We start from the raw sequence: 12,600 nt of genomic DNA on the forward strand, positions 1-12,600 counted from the left end.
GTGCAAATTAAAACCAGAGAGGTATCAGTTCACACCTGTCAAAATGGCTGTTATCAAGAGGACCACAAATAACAAATGTTGGTGAGGATGTGGAGAAAATGGAACCCTCGTGCACTGTTGGTGGGAACGTAATCAGTGAGGTCACTAAGGAAAACAGTATGGAGGTTTCTTAAAAAACTAAAAATAGAACTATTTTATAGTTCTATTGCTATATTTTATAGCATTTCCACTTCTGGGTATTTACCTGAAAAAACAGAAAACACTAATTCGAAAAGATACATGCACCCCAATTTATTTATTTTTGTTTGCATCGGGTCTTAATTGTGGCACGTGGGATCTTTTGTTGTGGCATGCGTGCTTCTCTCTAGTTGTGGCACGCAACTATAAAAATAAATAAATGTTCATAGCAGCATTATTTATAATTGCCAAGATATGAAAGCAACCTAAGTGTCCATCAACAGATGAATGGATACAGAAGATGTGATGTGTGTGTGTGTGTACACACACACACAAGTCAGAGAAAGACAAATAATGATATCACTTATATGTGGAATCTAAAAAATAAAACAAATTAGTGAACATAACAAAACAGATTCACAGATACAGAGAACAAACTAGTGGTTACCAGTGGGGAGAGCAAAGCAGGGAGGGACAAGATAAGAGGAGGGAATTAAGAAAGTACAAACTACTATGCACAAAATAAATGTGCTACAAGGATAATACTGTACAACACAGGAAATGTAGCCAATATTTTATAATAACTGTAAATGGAATATGACCTTTAAAAATTGTGACTCACTTTGGGACTTCCCTGGTGGTCCAGTGGCTAAGAATCTGCCTTCCAATTCAGGGGACACTGGTTCGATCCCTGGTCAGGGAACTAAGATCCCACGTGCCGCAGGGCAGCTAAGCCCGTGTGCCACAACTAGAGAGAAGCACACACACCACAACAAAAGATCCCACATGCCACAACTAAGACCTGATGCAAACAAAACTAAATAAATAAAATTTTTTAACTAAAAAAAATAATAAAAATTGTGAATCACTTTGTTGTATACCTGAAACTTGTATAATATTGTATATCAACTATACCTCAATAAAAATTAATTGTAAATAAAACCACCTATAATGCCATCACCATGAGATGTTAACATTTGGTTTTATGCCCTTCCATTGCATGGATCCTGATATGTGTGCATGTCCATACTTACTTTGTTTTGTTTTTTACAAAAGTAGAAAATGCTTACACAGTGTTGTATCCTGCTTTTTCATTCATTATTGTATCATGAGTACTCTCCCATATTATTGATATTCCTAGTAACTTAATTTTTTTAAATGACTATATGATGTTTCATTATATAGCACCTCCTACTGTTGAACATTTGGGTTGCTTTGAGCACATTTACTTGATTCTAAGTAACTGTTGGTTGTAAGATCTTCTATTAATTCAAAAGCTTTTTGGAAAAATTATACTTTAAACATGTATATGAAATAGAAGATTCATCCTAGTTTCAGGAACATTTAAAAGCCAAAATGTGAGTCTTAGAATAATGGAAACACAGAATTGGTTATTGCATATATGCTGTGATGAACGTCTATAAACCTAAATATTAGACTGTGTCTCTGATTACATTTATTTAGGGTATATTTATAGAAGGGGCAGGTGATGTAGTTGACTCTGCAATAACATGACTGAAAGACATGATACCAACCCTTCAAGCGTTTATAGTAGAGAGGATTGTATAGAAAATAGAGATAAGTAATTATAACACACTGTGATAAATGCTACAATTGGAGAGTATAAGAGGGGTAGCTAATTTAGATTTGGAAGAACCATAGAAGACTTCCTGTGTAGCATCTAAAGCTGTCTGAGAGATGAATAGAAGTTGGGAGAAAACTTCATCTTCAAAGGCTCAAAGGTGAGAGAGCTTATCCCATTGGAAGCACTGAAGTAGTTGAAGACAACTGGAGTTTTAAGGTAGAAAGGGTGATCAGCAGAGAGTTTAAGTAAGCTAAGAATTGAAGAATAGCCATTGGATTGGCAGTGAGGGCTATAAATGGCTTCAAGAGCATTTTCAGGGGAAGAAGCTGATTTGAGATGAACAAAATATCCAAAGATAAATAAGTAGAGGCCTTACATCTAAACTTTTCTTAAGAATGTTTACATGAGAAGAGTGAAGAAACAGATTTAAATGTAACTATCGAATGTCGAAAGAGACCAGCATACTTGTAAGCTGAAGGGCAATACTCAGTTGAGAGAGAAAAATTGGAGATATGGCACAGGAGGTTTCTAATGGAGCAGATTGGAGAAGGCAAGAGAAAACTGGTCAGGGATCCTGGTGGAAGCAATAGTTGTGGCCAATATACATTATACTTTGGGATTAGAAGAAAGATGAGGGGTTTGCGTGTGTGCATCATTGAAGTAGAGAGTAGGAAGAGGGAGGCAAGGCTGGGTCATCAGTTGAGTGGAGGCACTTGAGGATAAAGTGAGAGGTTTGGGAATGGGGAGCAGGGGAAAGTTGATAAAGGGCAGGTAAAGTGATTCATGGTAGTCATGAGGGAGATCAATAACTAATTTGCATGGATATTTTAAAAGGAAGTGAGAGGGTAGTCCCTATCCAGGTTTGGGGTTCTGTTGGGCAGATAAGGTGGAAAAGAGAAGATCATTACAGCTACTGTGCATTTTTTAACCTTGGTTTCAACAAAGCATTGATTGTGGTGGTGATTGCATATCTCTATGAATATACTAAAAACCATTGAATTGGATACCTTAAATGGCTGAATTGTATGTATCTAAATTACATCTCAATAAAGCTGCTATATATTTTTAAAAAGAATTGATTGAAAAATAAGTATTGTTGGTCTTTGGTTTTCAACAGTACATTCTTTCTATTTTAAAGACAAGTGATCACATTTTTTTTTGTTGGGTTGTTTCTTTTAACCTACCCCTTCTGTTCTTTCAGTCGCTGGGTAAGTCGGAGTGCCACTGCACAGCGCCGGAAAGACCGCCTTCGCCAACATTCCGAGCACGTCGGGCTGGACAACGACTTGAGGGAGGTATGTGGGCGGCCCTCCCGGGATGCCTTGATGCAAGAGCTGTGAACTAGGCTTACTTAGCCCAGCAGGTGTCATTGTGTAGGTTCTTTTGTGTTCTTCTAAAAGAATCGGTTCAATTATGTTTTAAAATAGTAATCCTTTTATACTGACATAGCTGAAAGCACCTTTTTTTCCATTTTTTGTAATTTTAATACATCTAAAATAAGGCTGTAAAACAAGTCGCCCTGTGTACCACATCAAGTAAAGGCTAAGCTTAGGATACATTTTTGGTCAGTGTGTCTCCCACAGGGAAAAAAAGCTATAAGAAGCATAGACTTTCTAAGTTTCAAGCATAATTTAAACTTAGTAAGTAAAGATACATTTGCCTGTGCTTTGTCCTTGGCTTGCTGACACCATTTTTAGGAGTGTTTTAAAATTATTTTAAATTGAGATCCTTATGCTTTATTTGTACTACTTGAAAACAAAACGGTAATTACACATTTGAATAATGATAAGTAAGTTTTTATTTTTTATTGTGATCAAAAGAAAATGCAGTCAGAAGATCCATTAACTATTTTCTAAACTCAGATGGGTAGAAATAAAGCAGAAAACAGCATTCCAAGTATGTGTTCATGTATATATATATGATTTTAAACATTTTCTTAAGAACTGACGCATAGCCTGTCTACTGCTTTTCTTTTGTGCTGCTGTATTTCTTCTCTCCCTTCCCTTCTGCTGTGACTTTATCATATGCATGCTTGTTTTGCAGTCTCTTTCTCCCTGTCCTTTTCTTTTTTTGCTTTTCTGTCATTGGCACTTCTCCATCCTCTTAGCCTTCCGGGGAACTTGTGGTCTGTCAGAACTCCATGGCATTCTGGGAGTGGGATCAGGGTCCACCTCCTCCTGCACGGCTTCCTAAAAAATCCTTCTCTGAGTGCTGCCTGGTATGTTCTATGCCTGAAAGTGCTTTGCAGATGTTCCTGAACCTTGTCTTTGGTGTTCCTCGAGTCATCCACGTGTATGAGTGCACATAGCTCTAGAATGCCTCACATCACCTTGTGACGTGAACTGTTAGCTCTCCACTTCCTTTAGTGATTGGTACCTTTTCATGGTGGTGTGCGCTAACAAGAGTAATTCTATACCATTGGCAGATAAAACTGATTATTTGAATTCCCTGTCAGTGGTATTTTTGAGGGGGAAAGGGGGGACTAGATTTAACACAATTGTTTTTCTTCCAAAGGGGAAGTACATTAAATATTCAAATTTTATTTAAGCATTTTGCAAAAGTGCAGAAGTGATTCATTTTCAAACAGCTTTTCTTTTGCCGAGTTTTATCTCCACAGTGTTTTTTTTTTTTGCAGTACGCGGGCCTCTCACTGTTGTGGCCTCTCCCATTGCGGAGCACAGGTTCAGCGGCCATGGCTCACGGGCCCAGCCGCTCTGCGGCATGTAGAATCTTCCCGGACCGGGGCGCAAACCCATGTCCCCTGCATCGGCAGGCGGACTCTTAACCACTGAGCCACCAGGGAATCCCCTCCACAGTGTTTTAATTTACCTTCCTTATTCCTGGTCTGTATTTTATATGGTCAGAAAATCAGATCATCAATATAGAATCTTAGTGCTAAGAGGAACATTTGAGGTAACTTTGTCCAACTTGACATGATTTAACTGAAGTCTGAGAGGCTTGCCTAAAGTCAAATGGACACACAAAGTCAGGCCTAGGCCCACAGGCCAGGCCTCCTTACTCCAAGCCAGTGCTCTTCCCAGTAACCCTGTACACTGAGTTGCACTGAACAGCTACTCACCTGAGGGCCAGAGTTACTTAGGACTCCTGGTTGTATTTTTTCCCGTAACGACATATTAATATAAATTTACTTAACTTTACAGTGGTCTGCTCTTCACAAGCTCCATGCTGGTTAGAGGCACAGTGTGTTCATTAGAAAATTCAGGGAAAGCCTGTACTAGAGCAGTTATTTCAGTGTTTACTGAATAATAGGATATATTTTCATAGGTAGCTGCTACTGATTTGCTTTTGGCTTAGGCAAAAACGACAAAGAGCATAGTAAAAATCTCAGAAGAAACCTGGGGTGACTTCCCTCTGTAGGGAAATCGACTTTATTATAAAACCAGTCCTTGTGAAAGATTTCTTTCTTCTCAGTTTTTTATCTTAAAATACACCTTTTCTTCCAGCGACCCCAAAGAAAATTACATTCTTATCATCACTTGTTTACTGTAAAGGCACTGCTCTATTTTTGTAGTATACAGGGGCAGCCTCACTGCTTGCTGTGAGGAAGGGCCTTGAGCCACCCCTGTATCCATTCTGTGCATGTCTGTGGAATGTTGCTTATTTTGTGGCTTCAGCAAAGGTGCTCAGAAGGAGAGTTTGCACGTGGCCCTGTGGAATTCACTGTTGGCTAATACTACATCTGCCCTGTATGTGCAGGGTGATTGGTGAATATGGCCACTAAAGGACAGCCCCATTCTAGCTTGCTGTCATTTATAAAATAGAACATAAACTTTAAACAGTGCTTAATTTTTAATCCAATTACTGACTTTAAAAATTCTAATTATGCATATTTTTCAGAAAAAAGAAAAATGCCTGTGGCTTCTTCCTAGCCTCTTGCCTGACCATGTACCTCACTTCTTTCCTTGTAGCCAGTGTATTTCTTCCTAAGCCAAGTTTAATACTTAACCCTTCTTGAGAATTGAGTGTTGTAGTGGGTCTCTCTGCATTTGCACAAGTCCTAAAGACGGAGGAATTGAGGCTGGGGGAGAAACAGAACTCTTTTAACATTTAACAGTTAGCATTTGTTTTTACCAACTATTTATCTCTAATTTGTAATATTCCAGTTAACATTAGTGCAACCTGAAATAATAGGAAATGCAGGTATTATAATCTCATATATGATCCCTGTCTCATATCTCAGGTTTGTTTTTCTGAAACTTTTCATTTCCTGATTTTATTTATGTGAACATTAACCTTCAGGATGTTTGCTAGACCTTGTTACAGTTAATTTCCCTAGTGGTTATAATTGACTCTCATTGTCAATTTTTCCTGTTTCTTTGACCCTCTAAAAAAGATTTGAAGCGGAAAGAAGTATACACAGCTGTTACAGAAACTAAATTCTTGCAGAGTTCATTTCAGTTTTTAATCTGTTCTTAAAATAATTACACTGGAAAAGAGATTATTTTGTTAATGCTGCCTTTCGTCAGGAGGGCTGGTAGAAGTAGAAGGTAAATGGATTCATTGAATCCCTAGTTGATGAGATTTTTAACGAATTGTACTAGATTTAGCAGGTTATTTTTCTTCCAAGGGGGAATGTATTAAATGTGCAAACTCTCTTTTATTTAAAGAATGCAAAGGATTTTACACATCTTTTTCTTATAATATCAAATTTCCCCTTAAGATAGAAAAGATAGACTTCACATATGTATCTGTGGGAGGATGTGCTGGCTTGCAATCTCTCTCTCTCCAATAAACTGCTGGTTTTACTGTATAATTTAGAGCAATTATTCTCTAAATATGGACCTAAGAAGACACTTAGACTTTTTGGAGATTCTGCCCTGTGGTCCTGACAAACATAAGGTATCTGATGAGCTTTTGCAGGTACCACAGAAAGAAGAGAGACAACAGCTGTCCTGCGCTAATTACGTGTAGTGATTTTTTTTTTTTTTCCTGGAAGTTCACTAATCAAAGCTCAAGAGCAGTGGTCTGAGTTTCTGTGGTCCTCTCTGAGCCATCGATGTCTCCTAAAATGATATTTCTGCTTTCTTTTGACTGTGGAACAAGGCAAAGGAGGGATGTAGCAAAATGTCTTGGAAACAAGAGGCCTCCTCCTGCATTTGGAGCACATACTTTTCAGAGTGATCTCATAGCTTTCTGTGAGGCAGGTGGGCTTGTTTTATGCCCATTTTATGAATAAGCAGATATGCCTGAGGTCATAAAATTGGTTGCAACCATTTTCCAGAGCTCCTGATTTTACTGTTGTGACTTGATTAGAGCAAAGGGTTGGGTTGGACAGCACTGCCCAAGAGGTTAGAAGCATGTCAAGGCTCTTGTTTTGTGGGGAGATGGGTGGAGGAAACCAGTGATCTGAGAATCACTGGGTTCCTGGAGAGCCTTGGATTTGTTATTCAGACATGCAAATTTTTCCATCCCAGCCATGATCCTGACTAATCACACCCCTGGGTATTCCCAATAAAAAGACTGAACTAGATGAAACTCCATCTCATTTTGAATGAGTTTTTACTTGCTGTGGCTTCTGTCACTCTCCTTTTCACGGGGCTAACAGTAGAGGGGGTAGGAATACCTTCTGCCTTTCAGTGTGCTAAACCTTGAACTGCTGTTGCATGTATACACTTATGGCCTTTTTTTGCATCTTGTTGTTCCTGCACTTGTTTGTAAGGTTAAGTAGGTCAGAAGAATATCTGATGTTTATGCATTAAAAATACTCTTTAATTTTTAGAAATACATGCAAGAGGCACGAAGTTTAGGAAAAAACCTGAGGCAACCCAAATTGTCAGACCTCTCTCCTGCAGTGATTGCACAAACCAACTGGAAATTTGTAGAAGGCTTATTAAAAGAATGTAGAATGAAGGTATGTATTACTCCCTGTGCAGGACAGTGTACATTCATGTTCAATCCATGTATGAAGCTAAGATGAGCTGAGCCAACCCCCACTTGAGCCTGTAGCTTCCCTAGAAGGACACTTTTACTGGGGCATAAACCTCATGTGCTCTTTACTGAGGGCATGAACCTCCATGGGTTCTATTACCCACAGAATCAGTGACATGGGAGCCCTGCATGGTTTTTCTCACCTTTCAGCCATTGCTGTCTTCCTCTCCCACATGACAGATATTAAGCCAGTTAGAAGTTGTGTCAGGGATGTCGTCATCTTATGTGAAAGGCAACACATTTTTTTGTATGTGTTTATACGTGTCTCTGTGTGCACCTGTGTAGAACCTTATCTGTGCTCATATGTGTGTGCGTATATCCATAAAGAAGAAGACCTTAGCTGTGTTGTAGGTTTGTGTATATTACACATGAGCCTCCTCTCAGACATCTGTGTTTATCAGAGGTAGCAATACAAATTGACAAAACTTAGAACATCATTTTAGCCAATAACTTCATTCATTTATTTGACAGTCATTTCTTGAGTACCTTCTCTGTATTCAGTAAATGCAGTATTTTAGCATCAGCTTACAATGCTGAATCACACAGACAAGGTCCTTGCCTAGAGGAACTAGATTCTCTCTCACTTTACATTTTATGAGGGCAGCTAAGTCTGCTGTAACTTAACTTAGTTGAAACTGACTTCCATTTCCTTTCCATTTTCTGGTACATACTTATAGCAGAGAAGAGATGAAAGAGAAAAAGAGGAAGGAAAAAAAGAGGTCTGCTTCACTCACAAATTAGACAGCTCTGAAAAAATTTAGAGCTGCCTGTTTGTATTGTGGTTTTTGCCTAAATGCAATCAGAACTAAGTGTGAATATCTTTAGTATGCTAAGATGAAGTGTGAGTTGTGGCAGGTTGGGGTTTCAGATTCTATAGTATATTTTCTAGGCCTGGTGTAATCCCCCAATGTTATTCAAGTAAGTAATCTGAAAATTGTTGTACATAAACATTTACATGAGGATACTTTAAAATAGCATCAGAGTCTCTCTTTAGTGACTATTTCTCTGACAAAATAGTAAAAGTATACATAATATTACTTGTTAGTTGACCACAGAGATTAAGACACTTTTCCCAAGGTGATTCAAAATCTGCAGTTAGAAGTATAATGAAGGGGAACCCAGATCTCCTGATCCAGGAATTGACTTGATGGCTTTTGGGCTCACTGCTGGGGTTAACACTTGCGACCACATGTGATGTTTTCAGACGAAACGCATGTTGGTGGAAAAGATGGGACACGAAGCAGTGGAACTGGGCCATGGGGAAGCAAACATAACCGGCTTGGAGGAGAACACCCTGATCGCCAGCCTCTGTGACCTGCTGGAAAGGATATGGAGCCATGGCTTGCAGGTCAAGCAGGTAACAGTCTCAGGAGGCCCTGGTGACAGGGCGAGTTAGGAGCTCTGTTAAGAAAAGTAACAAAAAGAAAAAGATACTATAAAAATTCAAGGTTATGTCCCTTTGTCACAGGATGACTAGAAATACGCCACAGGCATTTTAATTCCAGAAAAAGAAAATATAACCCATGATTAGCAGGCAGTTTGGGGCTCTTTTCTGGTAAACAGGAAAAGATAAAACAACACATTCACTGTGGAGGCTGTATCCCCTGTAGATTCCATTAAGTATCTGCTTTCATCGCTGTCCAAGAAAAAAATCTATTCACCAGAATTAACAGTTCTTTGCCATTTTAAGTTATCTGGTTATTCAAGGCAGAAACATAGATGATTTCTTTGCTTTTGTCCCTCATTTCCCTTTCTGTTTTTTTTTTTTCTGTTCATCTTCCTCTCTGTCCCCTCTTCTCTTTCTCCTCTTGCCCCAGTTTTCTTCCCTCATTGCTACTGCATACATCCAAACATATTTTGCATACAGAAGTACATTCTGTGCTGCTGGAGCCTTTAATTCTGTGCTTGCTTGTGTGGCCAGTGTAGACAGCCCTAGTTACATACAACTAAGTAACAACTGAGCTGAAATCGGGAATTTCCTTGCCTGCACTTCTGCCCTTTGCTTAGCTGCCCTTCCCCAGGCTGTTGCCAGTCTTGTCAGTGAGGCAAAGGACGACCCTCACTACACATGGAGTGGGGTGCTCAGAATTTCACACAGCTAGGAATGGATGAGCTTGGGTCTCCCAGCTTCAAAAAATAGGCATTTCAGTGTGAATAGTTTTGATAAGTTATTTTTCGATGACTCATTTCTTATAAAATGAAAAACTTTATATGCCTTGTACTTTCAGGGGAAGTCAGCTTTGTGGTCACATTTAATTCAGTTTCAGGACAGAGAAGAGAAACAAGAGCACCTTGCAGAATCACCAGGTGAGAATTCATTGGCTTGATTGTTTCTACAGCACTGGCAGCAGTGAACCATGTGAAAAATCAGCACCTATGGCTTTGTCTCCACCTCTCTCAAGCTGACGCTCATCCCATCTTGGGGTAAAGTAGAAGGAGCAATATCACGTACTAGCTATGAGACCTGGGAAGAGTCCCTTGACCTTTCTGATCTTCAGCTTCCTCATCCACAAGATAGGGAAAATGATATTAGCCATGCCAAGGCTGTAGTGTTGATCCAATCAGAAAACATTTGAATACGTCTAATGAGTTGTAATCATAGATCATACAAGTAGTATACCTTACTCTCAGCAGTATTAGGGTGCGGTGTATACTGGTTTTTTTCCTTAAATAAAAGTTTATTCACATCGTTAATCATCTTTCAGAGGAGAAAACATGTATATATGTTTCAAAAGTAGTCAGAAATCAGATTTCTTCTTCAGTTTATAACAAGACATCTCATGTTACAGTATCATGAGTCATTAGCTAATAATGGTAACATAACCATCTATTTCACAAAAAATAGAAGTAACAGTGGAAAGCCAGTAGAAGTAAAATGTTTTATACTGAGTCAGCTATTTGGGAACATTTTCTAAAATTATTGATTACTTTAGACATAGAAAAATGTGAAAAAAAAAAGTTTTATTTTTTTAAAAACTCATAAGCCCACCACCAGCGTAAGAAATAAAGCATTGCAAATATGATTGAACCACCCTATTTCCATTCCCCTCACTGCCCCTAGAGGGCAATACTACCCTAAATGTGGTGTTTATTGTTGGAAACCTAGTTTTTCAATGTATCCAATAAAACAGCTAGGAATATGAATTTGATACTACATTGCCCTGGAGTCCCTCTAAACAGAATGTCAAGGTTCTGATGTCCCGGGATATAACTGTATTTATAAAGATTTAGATCGAGTTTAAAACATTCTCTAGTGTCCATCTATCTCCGTTGTCCATTTTTCTATTGACAAAGTAAAAGTGCATTGGCATATTCCCTGAAACGATCTCTAATGTTTACCCACGTTCATAGAAGATTTAGCTGTTCAGATGTAAGGCCATAACCAAGGTAGTTTACCCTAATTAGAATAAATAAATTCCTAGGAAGAAATAACCATTTGTAGGATGTAATGTTGCAAAGCCAAGCTCAGTTAAGCAGGGAGGTGGAAGCATTTGACTCTTGTGCTGAACAGGCATGTGAGAATGTCCAGCTGTTAAAGTGAGCAGCTACCAGGCAACACCAGCAAGTTCATGGCTTTGAATGGTCAAATTGTGGGTGGTTGAGCTAGAGACCAGAGACTCAGCTGTTTGCAGGGCCTTTCAGTCAGTCAGTAATGACACCAGTAAAACTCTGAAGTCAAGGCTCAGAAATATGGAATGTGTCAAAGCCTCATGCAGTCCCTGTGCTGCACTGCCAGGTGTCAGTGAAGGGCTGGAGATCTAAGAACGAACATAAGCTAAATATTGTACTGATCCTATGTAGGATTAATGTAAGCTGTGTAGCTTTTGAAATCAAATTTATTGTCTGTTTGAAGGGGTGGGTTTGATAAATATTGCTCTAACACTTCTGATAATTCAGCCCACAAAGTTAGGACTTAAAAAGATGACAGTGTGAAATGTATTTGAAAAAATCAGTTTAAAAGAAAAATCATTCATTGTTGAGAAACAGTGTGTTCTAATTATTTAGAAATTAGCAGTTACTGACTTTAATGATTTTAAATCTGGGTATTTGTTTTTTTCCCCAAAACATACTTTTTGTTTGCCAACTACTTAGCTTCCTAATTAATGGCAGTAAACAGTCTGCATCTTCATATTAAGGAAAGATCCTCCAAGTCCTTAGAGATTCACAGTGGGTTTGAAGACAGCTCTTATTAGCATCGAGCCAGGATGAGATTAGGTGATAGATCATTACTATTCTTTCAGAAGCAGCAGTAAACAGGAATCAGACATTTTAAGGGTTGCAGAAGAATGGAAAAGATCTGTCTTAGTAAGAGGACCATAGCAGGGTAGACTGTCTTGAAATTTTTTTAAGAGATTTGATTTTTATAGCAGTTTTAGATTCATGGCAATATTCAAGAGATGGTTCAGAGATTTCCCCTGTAGCCTCTGCCCCTACACATGCATAGCCTCCCTCATTATCATCATCCTCCACCAGAGTAGTACGTTGCTTACAGTTGATGAACATACGTTGACATATAGTAACCCTAAGCCCATAGTTTATTTACATTAGGATTCACTCTTGGTGTGTTGTGCAGACTGTGGGTTTAGACAAATACATGTTAATGACATGGACCTACCATTGTGGTATCATATAGAGTACCTTCACTGTCCTAATAATGGTGTGTTCCTCCTAATTATCCCTCCCTCTCCTCTAACCCCTGTCAACCACTGATCTTTTTAACTGTCTCCATAGTCTTGCCTTATCCAGAATGTCATATAGTTGAAGTCATATAGTATGAGGCCTTTTCAGATTGGCTTCTTTCACTTAGTAATATACATTTAAGTTTCCTCCATGTCTTTTAAAACTGTCTTAATTTTGACCTAGTCAAATTTTGACCAAGTCACTGTACC

The 12,600-nt window shown here is 38.7% G+C and overlaps 1 protein-coding gene across 2 annotated transcripts in view; it reads left to right on the plus strand.

The window, feature by feature from the left end:
* The window catches only part of DENND5B (DENN domain containing 5B), a 207,139-nt gene that overhangs the window by 153,768 nt on the left and 40,771 nt on the right, over positions 1–12,600 (plus strand). For both annotated transcript variants that reach the window (XM_024747115.1, XM_024747113.1), the window contains 4 exons: positions 2,964–3,057; positions 7,503–7,634; positions 8,916–9,068; positions 9,940–10,018. In XM_024747115.1, the coding sequence (XP_024602883.1) occupies positions 2,964–3,057; positions 7,503–7,634; positions 8,916–9,068; positions 9,940–10,018 (458 nt within the window). The remainder of the gene's footprint in view (positions 1–2,963; positions 3,058–7,502; positions 7,635–8,915; positions 9,069–9,939; positions 10,019–12,600) is intronic.

Source organism: Neophocaena asiaeorientalis, unplaced genomic scaffold, assembly GCF_003031525.2.
Source record: "Neophocaena asiaeorientalis asiaeorientalis breed wild unplaced genomic scaffold, Neophocaena_asiaeorientalis_V1.1 scaffold487, whole genome shotgun sequence".
NCBI classification, from domain to species: Eukaryota; Metazoa; Chordata; class Mammalia; order Artiodactyla; family Phocoenidae; genus Neophocaena; species Neophocaena asiaeorientalis.